Here is a 25,014-nt window from a genome sequence, read left to right on the forward strand (position 1 = left end):
TTAAACAAACAAATAATAAGCTGTATGCTTAAAGCATTAACATTTCACATGGTACTTTAATTTCCCATGGTACATAATATAATTAACTTAGATCCTATTAGGTTTTTCTTATCTTTATTTGCAAGATAAGTGGATATAACTTCAATTATTAATAGCCAGAACTTATGACTCAGAAGTAACCCTATACTGTAGTGAAATATACTTCAACTCTTCTATTTAATTATACTCTCAAATTTTCAATTAGCTAAAAACAAAATTCTCCTCATGAGTGCAGCATATTTTGCTTTCTGGCTTTCCACTCAGCTATTCAATATAACCTTATTTTTGGTACCACAAATTAGAATTTACTAAAGACCAAAGCAAAAGAAAAGCTTAGAAGCACACAGTGCTTAATTAAAACAGTATCCTTTCCTGGATATGAATTTTTACTCACATTTGCAAATATATTCTTCAGTAAGTTCTAAAATCTTCACTTAAAGTGAGAGTATGTGGAATTGAGATATTTATTTTCACTTTAGCACACCTAAGACAATAAAAAGAACCTATTTAAAAAAACTGTTTTAAAAGGTACTAGAGCTGATGGTCCTCTGGCCAGGTATTAATATAGGAACCACCACTACCAACTCCAACTGGTATTCCAAAGGGAGTAGTTTAAAAAAAAAAAAGAAAAGAAACATACAACTAATACAATTTCTATTACTCTTCACTTTTCTTTTTATTATTCAAAAGTCAAATGTTAATTTTTAAATCATCCATCCTCAATTTTTATTTAATGTACCGTCATTTTCCCAAGATATGAAGTTTCAGAATCTCTTTGGAATACTAATGTCACTGTTCTAGGTTTAACAAAACTGTTGAAAGTTTAAATTCCACTCTATTTCCCTGAATTCTCAAGACAGTTGCTGATGTAAATTTTAATATAAAATATTTAGTCACAAAATAGTATTGCTTTTGTATGCACATAGTTGTAAGATTACTTTGCTTTTGTCAATAAAAACTATACCATCTTTCATAAAACTCTAAACAAATTAAGAACTGTGATGTAGAACAAAAATTACACATGGTAAAACAGGTACCAGCACAACGTTAGGTTATATTACATAAAAAAAAGTTTTAATGGTCCCAAATATATATATTCAACTAAGCATACACTCAGGGGAGCAAAAAATCAAAACCAAAATAAAACAAAAAAATTATGACACAAATGACCACATCTAGAATTCCACTCAATCTTTAATCAAGTAGAGACAAATCCCCACTTTTAAAAAAATCTGCAGTTCGAAGGGCAAAGGGAACAGATAAAAAAGAGGAAGTTTTATATTCGCCCCTCCCCCATAGGTTTTCCAACCTGTTGTAGCTTGACTAAAATGTTCAGAATGTATGGTTTTAAAGGCAGGTCTCTTTATACAAAGAAACTGCTGGCATTCTAAACTAGTGAAGAATTATGGCTGAAAAGCCTATTCTTCTGAGTCCCAAACATGGTCCGACAAAGCATATTCTGATTGTAGCAACTGACCAGTCAATCCAGAATTCCACTTACAAAACCCCTGCCCTGTTGGCTTTATGTTTCCATTTCCTTCCCTGAGAAAAGGGCAATGTGTGGTCCAAGCTGGAGAGCTCAAGGCTTGCGTCTTTCCCCTAGTGTGTAATATCCCCTCCTTCTGCTCCATTGAGTTGGCACTTGATGAGCAGAGGTCAAGTGTGCGAGGCTGATCTGTCAGTCATTCACAAGAGACCACTGCTTTGTTGTGAATTTTGTAGGGGATAGGGGTAGAAGAACCAGTTTTTTTCAACAGGTACTGATTGTAGGCAGTTGTCATTATGACTCAAACTTTGCTTTCTTTGACAATGGTAGCATGTCTTCCTTGTCTTCATCCTCATCATCCTCCTCATCATCATCAGGATAATCTACCAGACCCACAAGGCCTCCCTGTTCAAAAACAAGGATTATTTAAAAACAAAAAAACAAAAACACACATATTTTGAATATCTAAAGATAAAGGACATAGAACCCCACCCCCATCTCAATATACAATCATGGTATTTCTGGGTAGTGAGATTATATATAACTGAAAATTCATTATTTTTATATATTTCCTAAATTTTCCAGAGTAAAATATAAAATTTTTAGTAGTTTTTAATCCTAGTAAATCACCCAGGAGATAAAAACATTAATGACTAAATTTAAAATGTTAATGTTAACAATGCACTACAGTTTTTTAAGCCAAGTTTATATAGTATATCAAAATAATCAACAAGATTAAACAGACCACTGGAAATGATGTTCACTGACTATCAAACATTAGGAAAGCGATTCAGCTCTGTCCCCTCCCCATCATTTCATCTGAACTTCACAGAGTCCTGCTTACCAGAAACCACTGAAGCTCACTTATTTAGGTAGAGGATGGGTGGTTGAAATTCCAACAGTTCTTGCCTGGAGCCTATCCCTTCATCTCACATTCACTTTTAGCCCTTAGGGATCTCCTGCTCACATAAGGGGATGATCATGTATGTGTTGATGGGCATTATATTTCTGATTTAGATCAATGAATCCCAAATGCCAGTCTGTTATACTAATCCAGAGCAGCATAAAGCAGCCAAAAGAATTGATGTTCATTGTGAGAATCTGTCTTTCCTACATTTTTGGTGTTAAAATTTTGATCCTTTTTTAAAAATGAAATGTTACTAATAAATGGTTTACTCCTTTTTATTAACTTTGCTTGACAAAATAAAGTTAGAAGTGTCTAGATATTTAGATTATCTTTTCCCCACAAAGTCTTTATCTTGGTATTAATTGGGAAAGTTGATATAAAAAAAAATAAAGTAACTTAACCCAGCCCGCATGGCTCAGTAGTTGAAAGTCGACCTAAGAACCAGGAGTTCAGGGTTCGATTCCTATCAGAGCACATGACTGGGTTTCGGGCTCAATCCCCAGTGTGAGGTGTGCAGGAGGCAGCCGATCAATGACTCTCTCTAATCATTGTTTCTATCTCTCTCTCCCTCTCCATTCGTCTCTGAAATCAATAAAAGTATTTATAATTTAAAAATAAAAAAATAACCTAAACTTTTAAATCCCTGTAAATGTTTTGACACATACAAATCTGAACCTGAGGTTCTAAACTGCAAATTACCAAAATTAGTATATATTCAGACTCCTGTTTAGGTTACAAAAAAAAAAAAAAAAAAAAAAAAAAAAAAAAAGTTCAGAAAATTCTCAACTTAGGTAAGTTCAAGTGATGATAGGAGAATGATTCTCTAGTTCACAAATTTAAATCATTTCCAAAAGTAAGCAATTGTCACAAAAATTACTGTTGAGAAAGCTTAAATTAGATAGGCCTGGGAGTCAAAAGTGTACCTTGGTAGTAATAGCTGCCGTCTGAGACGTATTTTTAGGGACAGATCCAGGAGATCCTGGAGACCCTGGGGATCCTGGAGACCCTGGGGATCCAGGCAGGTTTGTTGCAGGTGACTGGCTGGTGAGGTTAGTCTTTGTCCCACTAGAGAGGGAAAGCTTGAAACTTGGGCTCTGCCGGCCGGAAAGATTGGTTTTCAGAAGTACCTCCTTTTCCTCACTTTCTTTTACTAAAAATAAGAATGTTGTCAATAGTTGTCAAACATACTCATCTTTAAAAATCTCCCAAATGAGGATTCACTAAAATAGTTTACTCCTCTGCTAGGGAGAAACACTGAAGATCAATCTCTGAACAAAACTTATTTAGCAAAATACTAAACATCATTACCACTGAATTTTTATTACTGAGAAGGAGTGAAACCTTCAGTATCATTTTCAGTGTTTCTACCCTTTCTGAAATATTTTCTCCTTACTTAAAATTAAGAAAATTTAGTTTATGCTTTCACAACAGAGCTATCAATTCACTCTTATAAGCAACATCTTCAAAATCTATATTGCCATACACACAAATCAGATACTAATCAGTGTCACAAAATAAGAATAAACTTAGGGTGAGAAAGACTTCATATCTCCTTGTTCATCTTTTCAACATACATTTCTTCCTTTCCATGAATTTACTTATTGGATCCATAATATCATCATCATTTTTAGCTTTGTCAGATGGAGACACTACAGCTTCTCCATCTTCCATGTCATCTTCATCTGTGTTGAACCACATCTCCTCTTCATCTTCGAGTGTTCTGGCATCTCTTCGATATCTATGATTCCTCAGAATGGATCGCATACTATGAGTAAAGAGAAGATAAGAGTAAACAGACTGATAAAAACTTCACTAGATATTCTTCAAGTATTATTCTGAATTAGATATAGTGTTAATAGATAATGGGATAAAACAGATTTATACAATCAAGACTGACAAAAACAGATTTCACCCAACATGTAATTTAAAAACACACTGTCATATCTAGTATTATCTAGTGGAATCAAACTTCCTATTATCAAAATTATACTATTACAAATAAAAAAAAATTATACTATTACAGATCAGCTATTAAACATAACATTAGGAATTAAGCTATAATTTATGATTTTAAAATACAGCATAAGTATGTGAATTCAGGTATTTAGGATAAGGTACAAGATTTCTTAAAATAATTTGTAACTTTAAAGTAATTCAAAGCAAGTAAAATAATATTTTGGTTTGTCTGGAGACATAAAGCCTCAATGCTACATTAGTGGCATGCTTTTCTTTTTCATTTTCTAGCTTGATATAAGCTTGAGGAAGAGCCCACAGATCAAATCCACCTACACCCCTTCAGGAAAACACTTACACTGACCATTACATAGAACACTATCACTGTGGTCACTAGCTGCTGTTAACTCCCCCCCATTTCCAATCCAAAGAGCAAAACACAAGCAAAATAAGAGCCATCGCCCTACAACTTGTCACTGAATGAAAAGGTTCAAATATGAGGTAATTTACCTGTCAAGTTTGGGATTATCTTGCCTTTCTCTTTGTTGTTCAAATCTCAACTTTAATCCTTTAAATGTCTGTACATAATCTACATCTTCCAGTGCTTTCCAGTAATTTTCAATGACATGAGCAGTCAATGATTTTATATCTTCCTATAAAAAAAAAGAAAAAATGAGATGAAATGCTATTTTAGGAAGACATGACTTCCTTGTCCTGAACTGACAAACCTACCCAAAATAGTTTAACTTCATTAAATTATACTACTTTAGAGATCATCAAACAATGAAAATGGACATACCATATTGGGTACTTCAGTAGTCCCCAATTTTTGGTGTAGCTCATCATTATCTGTAGGTCTTTCCAAAATAAATGCCCAGGTACCATCCCTAGATGATTCCTACTCAGTGTATTTGGGGTAGGATCTGGGCGTATTTTAAATCATACTCAAGTGCTGGAGGTGGATGGTGGTAATGGTTGCACAACAATGTGAACACACTTAAAGCCACTGAATTATATACTTAGAAATGGTTAAAATGGGAAATTTTATATTATATATAATTTACCATAATTTTTTAAAAAGCATCCACAGATAACTCTAACACACACCAATTATTTGAGAAACACTAACCTAATATATTATTAAAGAATGAAGTAGAGCTTATTATGAAATTACTCTCTAGAAATATATGGGAGAGCCCTGGCCAGTGTGGCTCAGTTGGCTGAGAGTTGTCCCATGCACCAAAAGGTTGCCAGTTCAATTCTTGGTCAGGGTACATGCCCAGGTTGCGGCCTTGATCCCCAGTAGGGAAGGGCCAAGCAGGAGGCAGCCAATTGATATTTCTCTCTCTTCCTTTCCATTCCTCTCTCGCTCCAAAATCAATAAAAACATATTAAAATAGACAAAAGTTTAGGAAAAAAAATAAAAGATATATGTGGGAGAAAGTAAGTTTAACAAAAACACATCCAAATAATAATCAAATGTAATGTTACTCTCTTAAAATGATTTCCGTGACAGTATTAAAGCAGTTTTCAAACTATCCTACAAAAAGGAATCATAGTTGCGGAGAGAGATTATTTTGGTTTTTATTAGTTTAAATTGAATCTCTCACAAGCTTTTGGTAACACACGTTTTCTTTTTAAAAATTACCTTAAAATATAATTATCTCAAGCCAAAGTACCAATAATGCAGATTAAAGTTCCTGAGTAATTAAAACCAAAACCTAACTAAAAAAGTAGAGAACCTACCACTCTAATAAATTCAAACATCTCTATTATGGCAGAGTTCATCAGATTGTAGCGAGATCCATTGTTGAGAAATGCTTTGACTACTGGTTCAAACAAAAAACTTTTCATTATGTAGCGGTTGTAAAACTCATCTTTTAATCCAATAATCTTTCTCTTAAAACGAAGAGCACCTGAAATGAAGAGGCATTATTCAAATTATATACCACACTTCCATATTTTAGACTTAAAAAACAACTGTCTAACATATATAATTCTTCGAGCAGTGATGATACTGCTTCCAGAACCTAAAGATAAGGATTATAAAAGGGTTATCAGAAAAATGTATTCTAAGAGTAGTGTGTGTCATCATAGAACACAAGTCTTAGAGAGCTAGAAAAATTCTGGAAGTTACTAATGACTAAAATGTACTTTACACCTGACACAGGAGCTAAGATAGAGCTAATGAATGAATTAACCTACCATTAAGATGAGAATCTAAATATATCCTTTTATATACATCGTCAAAAACAACAGAAAAACCATTGTTTTATTAGGGCAATCCACTGGTATAATTTGACCATTATTTTTGAACACTTTATTATTTTGCATCAGAATAGATGGTTGCATTGGTTTATTTGTGGGCGTGCTTGTAGAAATGCTATAAAACCACAGAAATCTGCATGACCCAAAATTTGCCTTCCTATATTTTAGAATTTAGAGGATGTTGTTTTTAAAATGTGGTCCTCTATGCTTATTGCAGCGAGTATGCTTTTTAAATTTTTTCATAGTTTTCCTTTTTTACAATTAATTAGGCTTTAACTTACAGATTAAAAGGTATATTTACATCTTGAGGTATGGGGAGTTAAGTCACCATTCGTCAAGATCCAAATATACGCAGACAGCTAGACTTCAACAAAGCCCTCTTTACCTAGATGGAATTATCAGTAAGTTAATGCCCCAGTTATTGTAAACAGTTCAAAAAAGCATACTCACTTCATGCAGTCACATCGTCTTCGGTTGGCAAGATTAAATATTGTGTTTGTATTTTGGTTTCTTTGGAGATCATGGAAGTGGCTCGTTAAATTGCCAATTTGTTATTAATCAAGTCCTTCATGAGCAGGTAGCCAGGCAACCATGCTGACACGGTTTCTGGGTGGGAAGGCAGAGGAGTAAAGCAGCTCAATTTTTCTTTCGTTGGCAGAAAAGAGGTGCACAAGTGAATGCCCAATCAGGTACAGTTGATTATAAACTGCCTTAACAATCCAACTTTAAGAGTGTTTCTTTCTAAAGAGACACTCTGGGCAGGGAATTTCAAAGTAGTTTATATAATAGCAATTGCATTTTATTTTTTAAACTAATGAATATTTTCAAATACATAAGCATGGTGAAATAAGACATTTTATACAATAAGAGGCATCTTTCTGTGTTTTAAGTCAAACCAGAACAAGGGTTTATTTCCCCAAAACAATGGTTTTAGAGTTTGGTTTTTCTTTTAATATTACTAGACAAATGAACTTAGTAAGGCAGTTCCATATGTGAGAATAAAAATCAATACTTTAGAGCTCATGCTACTAAGGCCAAATTTTAAGCTTTCAGTAATTGAGGCAAGAGCTACTAAGAATTGGCACTCCAACTTTGCAGGCCTTGTGGAGACTTGTGTCCTACCATAACACACACTAGCTGAACCCTGTGGTCTGCATGCAGTTCCTAGGTTAGTGACAAGCAGCTCCCTTCCTAGAATTCACTAAGACTAAGGGTCTGCAGATAGCACATATAGAAGATAGTACTAATGGTCTTTTTGTTTTGCTCATTTCCATTTTCCCTCATTTATTTTTATCAAAACCTGTATTGTTTCCACTCAAACCTTTCCCCCAAAAGAAACCTGCATCAAAAATATCCAACCACTATTTTTTGCTGTTAAATAAAAATTGCTTTCAAAAATTTACCAGTGAGTTCTGAGAAGTCAAGTTGCTCAACGGGGTTTTAGGGAAAGCTTTTGGGACATGTCAAATTGACATAACCATAGGATTTTCAATGTAAAGTGCACTCTACTTCCACTCACACCTCTAGCCTTCATTATTAACAGGCCAGAAATCTTTTGTGCTTAGTTTTAATCATCTCTAAAACAAGTAATCCATCTTTACCTTATACAACATGAGATTTCATGTAATAAGTTTGAGACTTTATGCCTCCTGTGTAATTAAATGGTAGCTGAATAAAAGCACCTCCAACAAAATTATCTCATTACTCTTATAAATTTCCATATTTTCAACAAAAATACACACAACATAAAAGTATGACCTAGAAAGCTACAATGTAAGATTCCAAGAATCCTGAAAAGGCAAAGAATTAAGACTGCTATTACTAGAGTGTGTTAGTGTGTGTGTGTGTGTATGTACATATCTCTAACCTATATTTGAAAGTATTGCTGATCTCAGCTACAGACTTGATTAGTTGTCTTTAAATATGATAAAAGTATACTAATTAAGCAGCTGCAGATATAAAAAACGGAAAGTTCCCCGAGTCCCCAAATTGTTTACACTTAAACATTCATTTATATATATATATATTTTAAAAATATATTTTATTGATTTTTTTACAGGGAGGGAGAAAGATAGAGAGCTAGAAACATTGATGAGAAACATCAACCAGCCGCCTCTTGCACACCCCCTACCGGGGATGTGCCCGCAACCAATGTACATGCCCTTGACCAGAATCGAACCTGGGACCCTTCAGTCCGCAGACCGATGCTCTACCACTGAGCCAAACCGGCTTCGGCCATTCATTTTTATTTTGTCCTTACAAGTATGCATCGAAATTTACTTATAAAACCCTCTCTTACAAACTATACCTAGCATTTTAATGTACTCCTTTCTCAGAAGACAAATACCTAAAACTCATCTCAAATTTTATTTAGCTCTTTTAGAAATCCTTGATAAAAACTCCTGTATATGCAAAGCCAGTCCTAAAGAGCTCATTTCTACTGACTGGCATCTTCTTTCAGAAGCTACTTATATTTTCAGTACTGGGAAGACAGCCACACTGAGAATAAATTGAGGGTTAGGTTTGATAACTTCATTTGGAAAATATTAATAATAAAACATTCCAAGATTTATCTGGCATGCTTACATTTCTTAACAGATAAACTTTCACTAATTTGTAATGATTCTCTTTATAGTTCTCATTAAATTATGAGACATTTTCTTTGCAATACTGCAAACCAAATGAGATGGAGAATTGAAGAGACCTTTCCTGCCATTCTTCTATGCGACTTGTGTTCTACCTATTCCAAAACACTCACACACCACACTTTGCCACATTTGCACATGTTAACAGCATGTTCAAACAAGAATGTCACTCCCCCCCCCCCATGACTAATAAATAGAAACTCAACTGAACTCTTCAAAATTTCCCTGATCTGCCTTATTCACGTAGAATACACCATTTCCACTAAACACATCACAATATAGTGCTTATGATGATGTGTTTTGATTTTTATGGACTATCTCCTCCTAATAAACTGAATACAGGTTATAATCATCTTCCTTTTCCCAGTTCCAGGTATATATCATACTTCTTCAAATCGAAGATGCCACTGATTGCAAAACTCTTTATCTTTTCTACTACTAAGAAAACAAATGAACAGAAAGAGCTACAGATCATGCCATTAACTGTTAAGACTTACCTTAATTTGAGAAATAATAAATGCATACAAATATTTATCTTAGAACAGTTGTCGCCAACTGGTGGTCTGTGGACCACTGGTGGTCTGAGGTCCGAAAGGTTGGTGACAGTTGGGTTTAAAAAAACCTTTGGAGCAGTGGTCACCAACCAATGGTCCACAGACCACTGGTGGTCCGTGTGGTCCGAAAGATTGTCGACTGCTGCCTTAGAATCAATGAACTATGGTAGTATTTATTAAATTTATTAAAATAAACTGATAAACTTATTCAGTTGTTCCATTCCATCCCACCTGCTCACAAACTCCCTTTCCCACACTCAAACAAAACCTTCTATGGTGGACATAATTCAAAGAAGCATTCGTTATAAACTCCCTCTCAACTTGGGTCTTGGGGCTCACTTTTGCTGTGATAGGTATACAAGGAAAATGCACATTAATTTAAAAGCACTTTTCTCATGTGCTAATAAGTTCATAAACATATGCAAAAGCAAAATAGAACAAAAATAATGATTTTTCCCCTGTCCTTAGCAGTCTAGGTTAATGCCACCAATACTATTACTTCTGGTTGGAAAAAATGATCACTAAAGTAATATCAAAGGTTCTGGATAATTAGCAGAAAGTAGCTGTGCTAAATGTCTGAAAATTAAAAATATACTCTGTCCAGATGTATTCTCAATATATACTACAATGTGTACACAGGCCTGAAAAACTGGCAAGTGTAACAACTGTTATCCTGATAGAAAGTTTAATGAATTTTTTAGAAGGAAACCTATTTCTAATACAGAATAGATAAAAGATAAAATGTTGATAAAACAAATCAACAGCAGAAGCATTCTTTATATAATGTTTTTATAATTTAAGGAATTTTTTAAAAATCAAGGGAAAAATTTTTAAATGATGTTAAAAAAAAAAAGAGCAAAAAAGGGTCTATGACTGTGATGCCATTAACAAAACAACAAACTTACCTACAAACACCAAAGTGTAAGTTGTTACCAGATGTCTCTTAATGAGTCACTAGGTACCCCTGAAATTGGCCTACCAACTTAACCAAAGAAGGCTGGCTGCTATATGATCAAGAATGGATTAACCTATTTCCAATACAGAAAAATGTTTTTTACTTCAATAAAGTAGGGTCTTAAGAATACAGTGAAAGTCAATTTTAGAGAACTGTGTAACCATAAACAATCTTGTTAAAAGGCCTGTTGCTCTAAAAGAGTTAACAAGCCATTCCATAAAGGTGTACACAGGACATAGTCGAGGCTTTGTGAGCCACTTATGGTCATATGGCCTCTCATCTTTTAACAACTCTTTAAAAACATAAACACCATTTTTCAGTTTGCCAGTTGCACAGAAATAGAATACAGGTCAGATTTTGCTACAATTGTCATCCTGCTCTAACATATGTGAGGTAACACAATGTTATATAATATGTCAGATACATTGCAATAAAGCTGGAGAAAAATTATTTGTGGAATTAAAAAATGTGCTAGGCATTCTGTAACTTAAGAATGTGCTTTGAGAACTCCGTTCTATTAGGTATAAATTTTCCAAATTATGAAAATAGTTTCTTCATGATTTTGAGACTAGTATAACAAGAATGCCTAGTTAGTAATTAGTAATGCAATGCTAAGTTTGAAGAATGGTAACTGAGGTAGAATAATCTCAAGTGCCATCTCAATGATGGACTATAACACTTTATGGAAATATACTTTACAGATACACTTTAACCCTTTGCCGGATAGTAACTAGAAAGAAGAAAGTCAGGACAATCAGCTGCTCAGAATGTGGCACAAAAACATAAACAGTGTAACTTAGTATTAACTCTCCTGTCTTGAAATCAGTGAATATTTCTTCTTAGGCAATGAGACCTAAAAATACCAACAATATGATAATATACAGATAAGTAATTCTACCAGAAGCAACACTTACATAATGCCAAGAAAGCGTGCTTCGAGGCCATAAGCACTAGCACTCTCCGGAGGATGTCCTTATTAATAATGTAGTTCTTTATGTGATAGGTATGGTGCTCCACACAAAATGTTAACAATTCCAATACAAGTGCCAACAACTGGGCAGTCTGAAAATCATCTAAAATAAACAAAATACAATTTATATTTAATGGCTAATTTTCTTTTTCTCCCCAAATATAAGAACCTAAATTCCAATCAAGTAAAATTCCTTCCATTAACCCAAATATTTTAAAGTTAAGGAAAAAGAAAGTAAAATTCACTGAATGCCTACCATGTGCTAAGAATGATGCTTTACATTTTTTCTTACTTAATTTAAATAACTCCATGAGGAATTAGGTTTACAAGACCCAAGTCTTAAAAGTTAGTAAAGCAGAGATGGGATATAAATCTACTAGATCTGCTTTATTCCAAGTGCAAGAATGCTCTACCACATCTTAACACATCCCTCAGCATAGCATAGGAGGTCCTGCCAGACACATCTAGTCTTTGGTGGAATTACTCTCTCTGCTTCTATGAATCAAGTGTGTTCTGCGCCTCCTTTATTATACATAATGAATCCATACTGAATTACAATGATTGGTTTATCTTCCTCACCAGGCAGTAAGCCTCTGGAAGTATTTTACTAATTTTTTTTTCCAATTTCCCAATTAAGCCCCTAAAGATTACAGCACATACCTTTAAACGCTTGATGAGTTAAACATGTGGGTCTGGAAAAAAGCCTCAAACTTTACTTAGTAGGAATAAAGTAGGTAGGAGAAATGAGTGTATCTTGTTTCTAAGACTTGATTCCAAAGTCATTAAAGTAAATTTAACATCTATTTTCTAATTGGTGCTGTAAGTTAAAATATTCTATACTGATAGTAATTCATATGACAAAATAATACAATTATTCTGAAAACTTCAATAAGGAATTTCCCAATGAAGAATCTACAACTTCCTTTTTTTTTTTAAAAAAATACATTTTATTGATATTTTAAGAGAGGAAGGGAGAGGGATAGATAGTTTTAGAAACATCGATGAGAGAGAAACATCCATCAGCTGCCTCCTGCGCACCCCCTACAGGGGATGTGCCAGCAAACCAAGGTACATGCCCTTGGCTGGAATCAAACTTGGGACCTTTCAGTCTGCAGGCTGACGCTCTATCCACTGAGCCAAACCAGGTAGGGCAGAACCTACAACTTATTTCTAAATTAAACAGACAAGCTAAAAGCTAAAGGAATAAAATGCAGAATAATAATCATGTTTTGACTAGAGGCCCAGTGCATGAAATTTGTGCACTTGGTGGGGGAGGGGAGGAAGAGTCCCTCAGCCTGGCCTGCAACCTCTCATAGTCAGAGAGCCCTTGGGAGATGTCTGACTCATGGCTTAGGCCCGCTGGGGAGCCATCATTGGACATCCTTAATGCAACTGTGGAGGTGGGAGAAGCAGAGAAGCTCCTGTCACCGCTGCCGTGCTCACCAGCCTTGAGCCTGGCCTCTAAGCACAGTGGCGCTCCACCTATGGGAGTGCACTGACCACCAAGGGGCAGCTCCTGAGTTGAGTGTCTGCCCCCTGGTGGTCATTTCGCATCACAGCCACCAGTTGTTCCATTGTCTGGTTGATTTGCATATTAGCTTATTATAAAGGATTATATAGGATTCATCCTCAATGCAAATATAAATAGCTTAACAAACTGAGTACAAGCTTCGCTTTACTACACATCTGGTGAGTATAAATAACTTAACATGACTTTTTTCATCTATTTCACCTATGTAAATGCAAACTGAAAACAAATATTGCTTTAACAAAAAATTGTTTTAAAATTATGAAGGCGCCCTGGCCAGATAGCTAGAGTTGATTAGAGCATTGTCATATAATACATCAAGATTGCGGATTCGATTGTGGACAAAAATCAACCAATGAGGGCATTGAACAATAAATGGAACAATAAATCTCTCCAGCGCCCTCCTTCCCCCATTAAAATAAAATTTAAAAATCGGAAAGCAATTATCTTATTGTCTTTGACGTGTTATCTATAACATTTAAAGAAATTTTATTTTGAACACCTCTTTTGAAAATACATTAGACCTCTATGTTAATACCATGAGTTTAAGAATTCAAAAACCAAGAACTACCAATCTGCATTATCTTACCTTTACTAGGTTTGTCTTCTGTTGTATTTGCCAGTAATGGAGCAGTGAGGACATGCATACAGTGTTTGTAGAAGAAACCCAGAAATTCAGTCTTTTCTGTTTTCTAAGGAACCAAAAACACTTTCATGAACTTGAACTGCATTGATTACTATCAGCAATAAACAATACACTAGCATGATAAACAGAAAAACAGCTGTGCTTACATTGGAAGTAGCTAACATGTTCTCTGGGTCAACTAAAGTTCGAAGCAGGCCCATAAGTTGGACTGCTCCTCCAAGTTCAGGGTCTGTATCACAAATCATATGTTCTATAATGAGGTTGATGAGCAAAATATCCTAGTGAGAAAAATACAATAAGGATCATTTATTATGGGGGAATGGAAAAAGCAAATACTATGACAAACTACAGCATTATAGCTAGCTCTAGCAATCTTGTTAACCTCAAACAAAATGAAATGATTGACTAACTTAACAGGTATATGGAAGTGTTTCCCTAAAATGTGGCACGGGCACATTACACTAAACACTACCAAAATTAAAGTTTCTTTCTTTTTCTAGTATCCGTAAATCCCTCTGATGAAAGCAAAACTAAGTTTCAATTTGGTGCTAATAATCTTTTCATCTCTTGATAACAAAATATCCTTCCCAAAGAAGGCAAATGGGCCTTAGGTTCATAACTTTAACAGTAAGAATATTTAGCTAAAATTTATAACATTGTTCTACTTTCAATGCATTTTTATGGGATTCCTTCTATTCATGCAAAATGATATCTATAGCTATATTCCATTTATGAAAACGATATAAACTTTCCATTTTAAGAAAAAAGTCAATTGGTACCTGAATGTCTGAAATTGGGGAAACAAGATTATAATATTTAGAGGAAAACACAGGAGAATAAATGTATTCTATAGATTCCAAATGTCACTATGACTGGTGTTCCTAGCATAAGGAGTAAATAAAAATTGAGGATTCAATGAGAAAATCCCTGCTCTTGCCTATATATACAATGATAGGACAAAAAAGAACATGCAGAAAGTATATGGAAATGATGATTATTAAGACTAGGAATTAAGAGACTAGGAATTAATGTGAGTAAACTACATTAATGTATCTTCAACTAGTGGGTTACAAGACCAATAAGAATAGCCTTTATTTTAATCTAGATATTTTGGCTTTCAAGATAGGTCTATTTTATAAAAGAAAATGGTAATATTCAACAGTACAAACTTGTACTTTTCTGTACCTACCCTGACATTACAATAAAAAAAACAACAACCCTAAATATAGATTATTAGACAGTCTATTTCATTTTGACATCACAACACATTAATTAGGATCTTTTTAAAAGTAAAAGTTGATCATCTCATTTTGTAAAACTATGATAAAAGATCCACACAATTCCAACCTCAGAAGTTGAAGGCAGAACATCTTAGTTTATTATTAAGAAAAAAATTACTTTCAAGATTTTATGGGGGAAGAAGGGTGGAGGTGGGGGGAATCAGAATCATTGCTTTATCTGAAAACAGAACAGAGCACATACATTTAGGGCTGTCACATATGCCACACACCATTTACGCTGGAGTGCCCTTCCCATTACCAGGATATATTCTCTCACTTACTTAAAATATGTATGTGTATGAACAAGACAACAGCTTGTTCCCTATGGTTAGGTAAGGCACCCTAAATACTTTCCAAAGGAATGTGCTTCATTTCTTCATTCTTGATTTTGAGACTCAATCCCTAGCAAAGTCAATGTTTACCTAGGAAAGTTATTAATTCCACATACAGAAAACAATTTACTGATTAAATGATTTAAATATTACAGAAAGTTAACTTCAGAATAATCTAAAAAATTTAAAAAGAAATTTAAGTTGAGCATTAACAAATAACTGCTGTAAGACACACTTTAAAACTGAGACAGCAGCCAATTTAGGGGAAGAATAGCCATTTGATATGATGACTACACTTTTCCCAAACATTAACTATTTAAATCTTAAATAAATACAGTTACTGTTAGTGCAAATAATATTTACCTTGTTGGTTATTTTTTGCTCTGTTAACTTCTTACTTACATCATCATTCTGTTGTGCCTCCTGCATGACAAACTCTCGTACCATGGATGGATTATATTCAACCAAGTATGAGAATATATCAGTAGCAGCACTTCGCACCTGTGTATCATCCATGCCCTGCAGATAAAAAGAACTTATGTCTCCTATATTATAAAAATACGGAACTTATGGCTTCATAAATTCAAAACCTAACAAATTATAAAGAAACATTGCAATAAAAAAAGAAGTAAAGAAAATTCTGCTGCATGTAAAAATCCTTTTCCATGGATAAAGTTATACATTCTTTTAAAAAATATATATTTTGATTTTTTACAGAGAGGAAGGGAGAGAGATAAGAGTTAAAAACACGCCCCCTACTGGGGATGTCCCTGCAACCAAGGTATGTGCCTTTGACTGGAATCGAACCTGGGACCTTTCAGTCAGCAGGCTGACACTCTATCCACTCTATAATTTGCCAAACCGGTTTTGGCAAATTATACTTTCTTTTATTCCTATTTACTTTTCTACTTTAACATGTCATCTAATAGGCTGCAAAGTTAACACATTATTATTAAAAACTAGAGGCTTGATGCACAAAAATTCATGCAAGAGTTGGCCTTCTTTCCCCTAGCTGCTGCCACCGGCTTCCCTCTGGCACCCAGAACTTGGGCAGGCTACCCTCAGGCCACCCACAGGCACCCGGGACCCTGGCTGGCTTCCCTCCTGCCCTAGCTTTGTCAGGAAGAACATCCAAATGACGTCCGGAAAACATCCAGCTAATTAGCATAATTAGCATATTACCCTTCTATTATTATAGACTATAGAGGCCCAGTACACACATTTGGGCACTGGAGAAGAGGGGAAAGAAGGGGAGAGGAGGGTCCCCTGAGCCCGGGATCCCTCGGGGGAACGTCCACCGAGGGGGTCCTCACGGTGTCCTAAGAGTTGTGCCAGAGGTGAGAGAGGCTCCTGTACTGCCATTGCACTTGCCAGCCATGAGCCCAGCTTCTGGCTGAGCGCGCGCCCCCTGTAGGAGCACACTGACCACCAGAGGGCAGATCCTGCATTGAGTGTCTGCTCCGTGGTGGTCAGTGCACGTCACAAAGGCAGTTCTGCCATTCTGTCGATTTGCATTTTAGGGTTATAATATATAGGATGGAAAATTCCTGAGGATTCTTTTCAGTACTATGTAAGAACTCTAATACTACAATTTTATCGCTCTTTAACTAGAGGCCCGTGGTCCCTAGGCCTGGCTAGTGATCAAAGTGTGAGCATCCAGCATGGAAGGGAGGTCCCAGCTGACCTCTGGGCCCTGGGCAGCACCTGGGCCTCCATGCCCGCCTGAGTCACAGGCGCCTGAGTCCCCACATGGAGATGCGGTGAGCACAGCCAGATGCTGCGGTCCGGGGTTTAGTGTTGGCCTCTGGGCTGCCCAGCAGCATCACATGGAAGCCATCTGGCTTTGAAGACCAGCTCCTGCGCAAATCCATGGGGAGCCCGACCAGCTGTGGTCCCAGTGGCTACAGCTCGGCTCACCCGGAACAGGCTGAGTGGGTGCGGGGTGAGCTCCTCAAGGGCACCTAGATCCTCATGCTGCCAGAGCTGAGTTGCCAATGCCTGCCAAGTTTCAGGCCGTCCCCTGGTGGTTACCGCACATCATAGCAAGCAGTCAAACTACCACCCGAGGGGACAATTTGCATATTAGGCTTTTATTATGTAGGATACTGTGTAATACACAGCTAATATTAAATATTAGCTATACCCAAATATTTGCATGTTACATATATATTATCTCCGTAGATTAAACACATAATAGTAATTAAATATAAGGAGAAACAGACTTACAAGGATGACTTCTAAAGCTGGTAATATGCCCATGTTTGACAAAGTCTTGAAAAAAGCATCTCTGTTTTGAGGTTGTAGCGTTTGGGAAAACGCACAAAATTCTTTTAAAAAGTTAACCTGAAATTAGGAAAAAGGATCAGTGAATAAAAAAGATCAGTTGTTTTAGTTTCATGTTCTCCATATTATCAAAGTTCTTACCAATTCCTGTCTTTTTTCCTCATCTGTTGCTTCATCTGTTAGCTGTGCAAATAAATCTGTCAGAAATTTTTCATCTTCCTGTGAAATCAAAGGATAAATTATTCTTCTTAATGGTAAGAGTATAATAAATAAAAATTCAAGATGCTATAATAAAAGATACAAGTTGTAATAACTGCAAAAAGGAAAGAAGGTATTGGTGATGCTATTTTTTAAGAGAGAAAGGAAAACCAAACTATTAAAGGATAAATTGGTGATTTATACAGATTGTTCTTTATATTTTGGCAGCACTCATATTTCCTAAGACTATTTAAGTGCCACATTTTATTTATTTATTTATTTATAAAATATTTTTATTTTTTTTTTAAAGAGAGGAAGGGAGAGGGATACAATTAGAAACATCAATCAACTGCCTCCTGCACACCCCAGACTAGGGATGCTCCCGCAACCAAGGTACATGCAAAATCGTCCGCAGGCCAATGCTCTTTCCACTGAGCCAAACAGATTAGGGCTTAAGAGCCACATTTTAAATATTTTACCACATGGTCTCTGCCATAACTACTCAACTCTGTTGTGATACAAGGAAGCAGCCATACACAGTATGTAAATGATTGTGTTGTGTTCAAATAAAACTTTATTTACAAAAGCAGGTATGGGCCATATTTATACACCCTGGTTTTAAGGTTTCATAATTTTAACTTTAGAAATTAAGGTTCTATAACAGCTCAAAGACTAAAATGAAAATAAAACTTCCTTGATGTTTAAAGACACAGAAATGAGACAATTTTTTAAAAGGCTGAATAAAGAGCTTTTAAAGAAACATCTATTATTTGAAGATAGACATATACACAATTTAATATGCATTAAATTTTGAAAAGGATTCAAAATACATTCTCATATGGTAAGAATTTGGAAAGAACCCCAGGTATTATCTTGCCTCCTTATTTTATAACTGAGAGAGTTTGAGAAATTTACTCCAAGCCTAAGCACAGTAGATAGTAGAGCATTCTTGATGGCCTGTTTAATTTTTTTCCATCACTATTTTTAAGATTTTTGTTTCATTTTAATTCCATACTACCTTAGGCTACAAGTAAATTCAACATTATTTCAGCCACACAGACATGCCTAAGTCTAAACACACACACACACACACACATACACACACACACGGCCCTGTGAATGAAAATTCGTGCACTCAGAGGGTGGGGTCCTTTCAGTCCGGCTTGCATCCTTTTACAATCTGGGACCCCTCGAGTAGAGTCCCTAGGACTGGCCTGAGATCAGGGCCTATCAGGGCTTACCTTCGGCTGGCCTCATCCCTGCCACTGCCTGCCATCTGTGCAGCACTACTTCCCCGTCCCCCCCCCCACTGGTGGCCTCCCTCTGCAGGTAACAGGCTGGGGTGTAATGATTTAGCTGACCTGGGCCTCCCCCGCTTTCTTTGCTAGGGGGCAGGGCCAGCCCTGCAAGGGGCCATCTGCCTACCTGATCGCCCCTCACCACTCACCTACCTACCCAATCACCCTATGGTGGAAGCTGCCCATAGCCTTCACTAGCAGAAAGAGGTGGACAAGGAGCCCGGAAGGCTGGTCAACCTTCAAGCTCTGGCAAGCAACTTCCACCTTTTAGTCTTTATGTAAATCGAGCTATTATTGGAAATTGCCTGCCTAAAGGCTATGGGTGGATCCCAAACCTGAATAAAAGGGATCACAAGGCCAGAGCAAAGTGTAGTCCTTCCTCTTGAGCGGGGCTCCCGCCTGGCCCCCAATATTTCCAAATTAATATTTTCTTATCTAGTATCTTTCATTTGTGTGCGGCCTCCTCCAGAACCCAAACCCTGAACCTTGAACCACTTGGAATGTGAGGGACCATATTTGCAATCCCTAACTGCTGGTCTGCCTACCTGATCACCCCTAATCACTCTGCCTGCCTGCCTGATTGCCCCTCACCACTTACTTGGGGATGGGTCTAGCACTGACTTCCAGTTAGTCACCCTCCGGTTGTTACGACCCAGGGTTTTTATATTAGGATTGGAAGCCCGATGCACAAAAATTCATGCTAGAATGGGCTTTCCTTTCCCTAGCTATTGGCACTGCCTTTCCCACTCCGGCTTACCCTCTATCCACTCTAGCCCCACCTTCCTACACTGCCCAGAGGCCCTGAGAGACCGGGGGTGGGGCAGAACACCTGTGTCCCACTCCATCATAGGGTGCCTCTACATGCAAATTAACCGCCATCTTTGTTGGGTTGATTTGCCCATCACTCTTGATTGGCTGGTGGTGTAGTGGAGGTACGGTCAATTTACATGTTTGTTTATTATTGGGTAAGATACCTACATATATGTATGTGTATATACACACATAATATGCCACTAGATTATAACCTTCATATTCCGTTCTAAGCGCTCAAGGAACATTTTATGATAATGTAGTTTGGTTACTCCCACCTTTACTTTTACTACAAAGTACAAATAGGTCATACCTAAAATGACATCCAATTTCAAGATGTATCCCAGATATAATGTATTCCACCAAAAGGCAATCAAATAATTAAAAAAGATTCTCTAAACTGCTGCATTTGGGGTACAGAAGTAAAAAGAATAAGAATGTTTAATAATGTTAAGTAGAGCAGTTAATGGTAAGAGATATGATTATGTACTTAAGGTGGGTAAAAACCTGCTTTAAATCATACCTCTATCACTCCTTGTCAAAAATTTGTAAAACTCTCCCTTCTTCAAAGAAGCATTAACAACCTGCAATTATTCATACTTAATAACTGGCATTTTATAGGTATAAAGACCAAGAAAACACAGAAGTGACAAATCACTGCATAGCAAGATGAGAACCATGTGGAGCTAAAGAAAAAGACCCATAGCACTCAGTACTACCAAGGAAACCAGGAATGAAAACTGGACCAGAACACAGGCTCTACTAGGTAACTAGCAAAAACTAGTTTCATATTAAGGAACACATGGAAATTGGTACCAAAACCTTTCTTCCTCCTCCATTGTCAATTATAATACACTGTATAGAAGATTACTAGTATACTTGCTGGTCTGTATTGCCTATATTATTTGTGTCCATCTTAAATGAATGGAAAACATGTCAAATTAGTCAACATGAACTGGAATTATTACTAGTTCCAGGAAAGTAGTTTTGGTAAAATTGACTTCTATTTGAAGTGACTTTTTTTTTTAAAGGGTGACAAAGGCCAAAGAAATTGAAAACACAGCAATTGTCTAAAAAGATACATTCGTGGAAATTAAATTTGCTGCCTTATTTATAACATATGCTACCAAGTAGCTTCTATTGATATTTGCCTACTTTTTTATTTAACAAATTCAGGTTTCAAATAATTATTTTGTTTGTAGATCTCAGGTAAGATATAATATATCTTTCAAATCATATCACCTATCTGTTATTCTTATAATATGGGCATCAAAGAAACAAAAAACGGAAAGTATGCAACTCATAAACCTTCCCACTATGCAGTTAGAATAGACCAATTCACATGTTATGGGATATGATAAGATTTTTTGGTTTCAGGAGTGTTACAAATGCAGACTACTAGCTAGCTCACAGATTTTGAATGGTATTTTTGGGCAGAATCCAGAAAATTGCAGCCGAAACCATTCCGATACAAGCACCCTAAAACACCAGATTTGAGACTGGGCATACTGTAAAAAGAAAACTTATTTAAAGGAAACACGAAATTATTTCTGCTGAAGACAAAAGTTTAAATGGTATTGATCCAATGGGTATTAAGTAGGGGGAAAAATGATCAAACTCACCTGCAACATACCAACAATTTCTACCTTATTGAAAAAGATGAAGGAGTGAAGTGTTGATAACATATTTTCTTCAAAGACTGAAGGGGTAGGTAGAACCATATCTTGTATATACTGGACTCTGTATGTCTGATGAATTTTTTGTTTCAGCTCAGGATCTGATATGGGAATCACTTCTTTAAACTTGGCTGTTTTTGTTAGAAACTCCCTGTGTTTTCGTGGTTGTGATAAAGCAGGATCATATTCTAAGCATCCAATAACATCCATTATACATTCCTCAGAGAACATAACTTCGAAAAGAGCAGTTCGATTCAAGAGGAAAATGCCTTTGATAATTTCATACAAGTGGTGCAGTCCTTCAATATTTTCCAAATCCTCACATACATGAAAAAGCTCCAAGAGCTTTTTAATATAACCCTCATTTTCCAGTGCTAGTGCAAGTTTTTCACGACGCAGGGGGGAAGGTAAAGACGATGCCACAAGTTCTGCAATTTCCTCAAGACGACTTAATTCACAAGATGGCAATTCTAAACCTGGTGATGACATATCATCGAAACGCTCCTCTTCAGATTCATCTACAAGGTCCTGAGTGATGTCCACTGAAGGGTCCTTTCCTTGAACCTATTAAATCAGATTTATGATAGCTGACAATATAATCAAGCAAACTGAAATGATATTCTTACATAAATACAAGAGATGTTCTAGGAAAACTATAATGAGCCCAGCCAGTGTTGGCCACTGGTTGAGCATTGACCCATGAATCAGGAGGTCACCGGTTCGAGTCCCAGTCAGGACACATGCCTGGGTTGTGAGCTTGACTGGGGGGGCAGCGGAGAGCTGTGTGTGCAGGAGGCAGCCAATCAATGCTTCTCTCTCGTCAATCTTTCTATCTCCCCCCCCCGCCCCCCCCCCCGCTTAGAATCAATAAAAACATTTTTTAAAAAAAAGGAAAAGAAAACTGTAACGATAATTTTAAAGTTTAAGACTCCTGCAAGCCTGACCCCACTGCCTACTTTCCTAAGTTACATTTCTATATACAAATAATACATACTTTCTATTTTAAAATATGGAATGAGTTTCCTCATAAGTGCAAGGTTTACCAGTAACAGAAACATTCTAGGATATGCTAATCTACCTGTGAACCAAAGAGTGCCCTGTAGATCCTACCTTTAGACCCTCAATGTAGAGGCCTGATACTGAAACACAAACTCACATCTTATACCCATCGTCCCCTTTTCCAAGAGACCAGGGTAAGTCTCAGGAACATTCATAGAACTGTGCTTCGAGGTAGTCACAAAACTCCTCAAAGTTAAAATTTGAGTTAAATTCAAACTAATATCATAAAGCTGAGACCTCAGACAATATATATAATTGTAAGCAACATAGAAAATACTTAATGTCAATTATAGAAATCAAGGGCTAAAGGGCATATACAAATAGCTTTGAACCAAAGTGGGTCATTGATTGGTTGGTAGCCCAAAAATATGATTAAGAAAACCGAGTGGGAAACAAGTGTACCCACACAAAAATGGAACCACACAACCGGCTATCCCCTAGAATATCTACTAAAAGGTAAGTAACCAAACCACAGAAGAGTTTCCCTGTCTACATACACAAACCTGTAGCTTTCATGGTCCTCCAGTAGTCCTAAATTTTGTCATAAGACCCCAACTTTGTCAGTGTAGGGGCTTTAATTATAAAAAGATAACTTAAGTTTTTACAGCTGAATACATTTTAAGGTAAAAGAACATTTTTACAAAAGGTCAAAGACATATATTGAAACAAAACCATTTTGTTTTCTTGGCAAAACTACCACTAGAGCAGCCCAATAGGCCAAAGTGAATAGTGAAAGCATGGAAAAATTTGGTCTTACATGAAATGGCCAAGAAACTTAAATTGCTAACTAAGCATAGTTAAGAAATAGTATCCTGGTCAGAGAACTTAAGAGTGTCATCCTGATAAATCAAGGTTGCAGGTTCAAACCCTGATCAGGACACATGCAAGCAATCATAAATGCACAAATAAGTGAAAGTAAAAAACAATTGTATCTGTCTCTCTCCTCCCACCCCTTTTTAATAAATCAATAAAAATGTAAAAAAAAGGGGGGGGGGGCTATTGTTGACAAATATTGGAAGGGAAAGAGGCCTGGAATATGTCTTGAATTATGCTGTAAAGTGATATCATCTTGACCTTAACCCAGTGGGCAGCACCACTCACAGGAGGCTAGGCACATTTATAGCTTGTACCTGGCATGATCTCAAGTTTAGCTCTGGATTTGTTAATTACATAAGTTCTCATTATAGCTTTAGATTCCTAATTTTTAAGCCATGGTTTTACCTATTAAAAAATGGTAGCATTGCCGAAACCGGTTTGGCTCAGTGGTAGAGCATCGGTCTGCGAACTGAAAGATCCCAGGTTCGATTCTGGTCAAGGGCATGAACGTTGGTTGCGGGCACATCCCCGGTAGGGGGTGTGCAAGAGGCAGCTGGTGGATGTTTCTCTCTCATCGATGTTTCTAGCTCTCTATCCCTCTCTCCTCCTCTCTGTAAAAAATCAATAAAATATATATTTTTAAAAATGGTAGCATTATGTTAAAAAAAAAAAAAAAAGGAAAAGGAAAGAAACAAGAGCCTTCATTGTAATGAAAATGCTATCTTCTTGAGCTAATTTGGAAATAAAACAGATAAGGTAACGAATTAAAAGGGTCTGTACTTAAGATACTCTTGGAATCTGATCTGCTCAGGAAATTAAGATGGAATTGTACAATTTGACAAATATGTTTCAGTCTTACTTTCAGAACAATGGAAGAATGAAAACAAAAGAAATAAGCTAGCAAAGAGCTTTCATTAAGAGAAAGTATAAATTTTAGAAGTCAGTCTGGATAAATATGAAGATAATAAGAATGTGAAGGTCATGAAAAATATAGAGAGAGAAAAGATAAATACCAGACATAACTGCTATTAAAGAGTATACTAGAAAATGTTTCTAGATCAAAAAGTGGTGAGAACTTGAGAAACGTAAGATTTAAATGAGAGCAAAGTATGAGTTCCCCAGTATACGCCAGGATCCAGAAATATGATTGAAAGTATAAACAGGATTATAAAAGAGTGACTGAGAAAGAAAATACTGAACACACACTATATAAAAGTTGGAGAAGATTAGCAAAGAACAATAGCTAGTGATTCCTAGGAAAGCATACAAGTACTATATTATCTGTGCCCCAAATGAAGATGACTAAAAATT

At 36.3% G+C, this 25,014-nt stretch overlaps 1 protein-coding gene across 2 annotated transcripts in view; it reads right to left on the reverse strand.

Annotated features, from left to right (window-relative positions):
* Positions 1 to 1,215: 1,215 nt before the first annotated feature.
* PPP4R3A (protein phosphatase 4 regulatory subunit 3A) overlaps positions 1,216 to 25,014 on the reverse strand; it is a 39,895-nt gene continuing 16,096 nt past the window's right edge. The window contains exons 4-15 of one of the 2 annotated variants that reach the window (XM_084873801.1): positions 21,775 to 22,392; positions 17,988 to 18,065; positions 17,790 to 17,906; positions 15,927 to 16,082; positions 14,098 to 14,229; positions 13,895 to 13,997; positions 11,722 to 11,880; positions 6,132 to 6,301; positions 4,896 to 5,038; positions 4,007 to 4,197; positions 3,356 to 3,582; positions 1,216 to 1,930 (exon numbers count right to left, since the gene is read on the reverse strand). In XM_084873801.1, the coding sequence (XP_084729927.1) occupies positions 1,820 to 1,930; positions 3,356 to 3,582; positions 4,007 to 4,197; positions 4,896 to 5,038; positions 6,132 to 6,301; positions 11,722 to 11,880; positions 13,895 to 13,997; positions 14,098 to 14,229; positions 15,927 to 16,082; positions 17,790 to 17,906; positions 17,988 to 18,065; positions 21,775 to 22,392 (2,205 nt within the window). In that variant the 3' untranslated portion in view covers positions 1,216 to 1,819. The remainder of the gene's footprint in view (positions 1,931 to 3,355; positions 3,583 to 4,006; positions 4,198 to 4,895; positions 5,039 to 6,131; positions 6,302 to 11,721; positions 11,881 to 13,894; positions 13,998 to 14,097; positions 14,230 to 15,926; positions 16,083 to 17,789; positions 17,907 to 17,987; positions 18,066 to 21,774; positions 22,393 to 25,014) is intronic. The other variant, XM_084873802.1, reaches the window with a different exon arrangement.

The sequence above is a fragment of the Pipistrellus hanaki genome (assembly GCF_964339955.1).
Source record: "Pipistrellus hanaki genome assembly, chromosome: 1".
NCBI classification, from domain to species: Eukaryota; Metazoa; Chordata; class Mammalia; order Chiroptera; family Vespertilionidae; genus Pipistrellus; species Pipistrellus hanaki.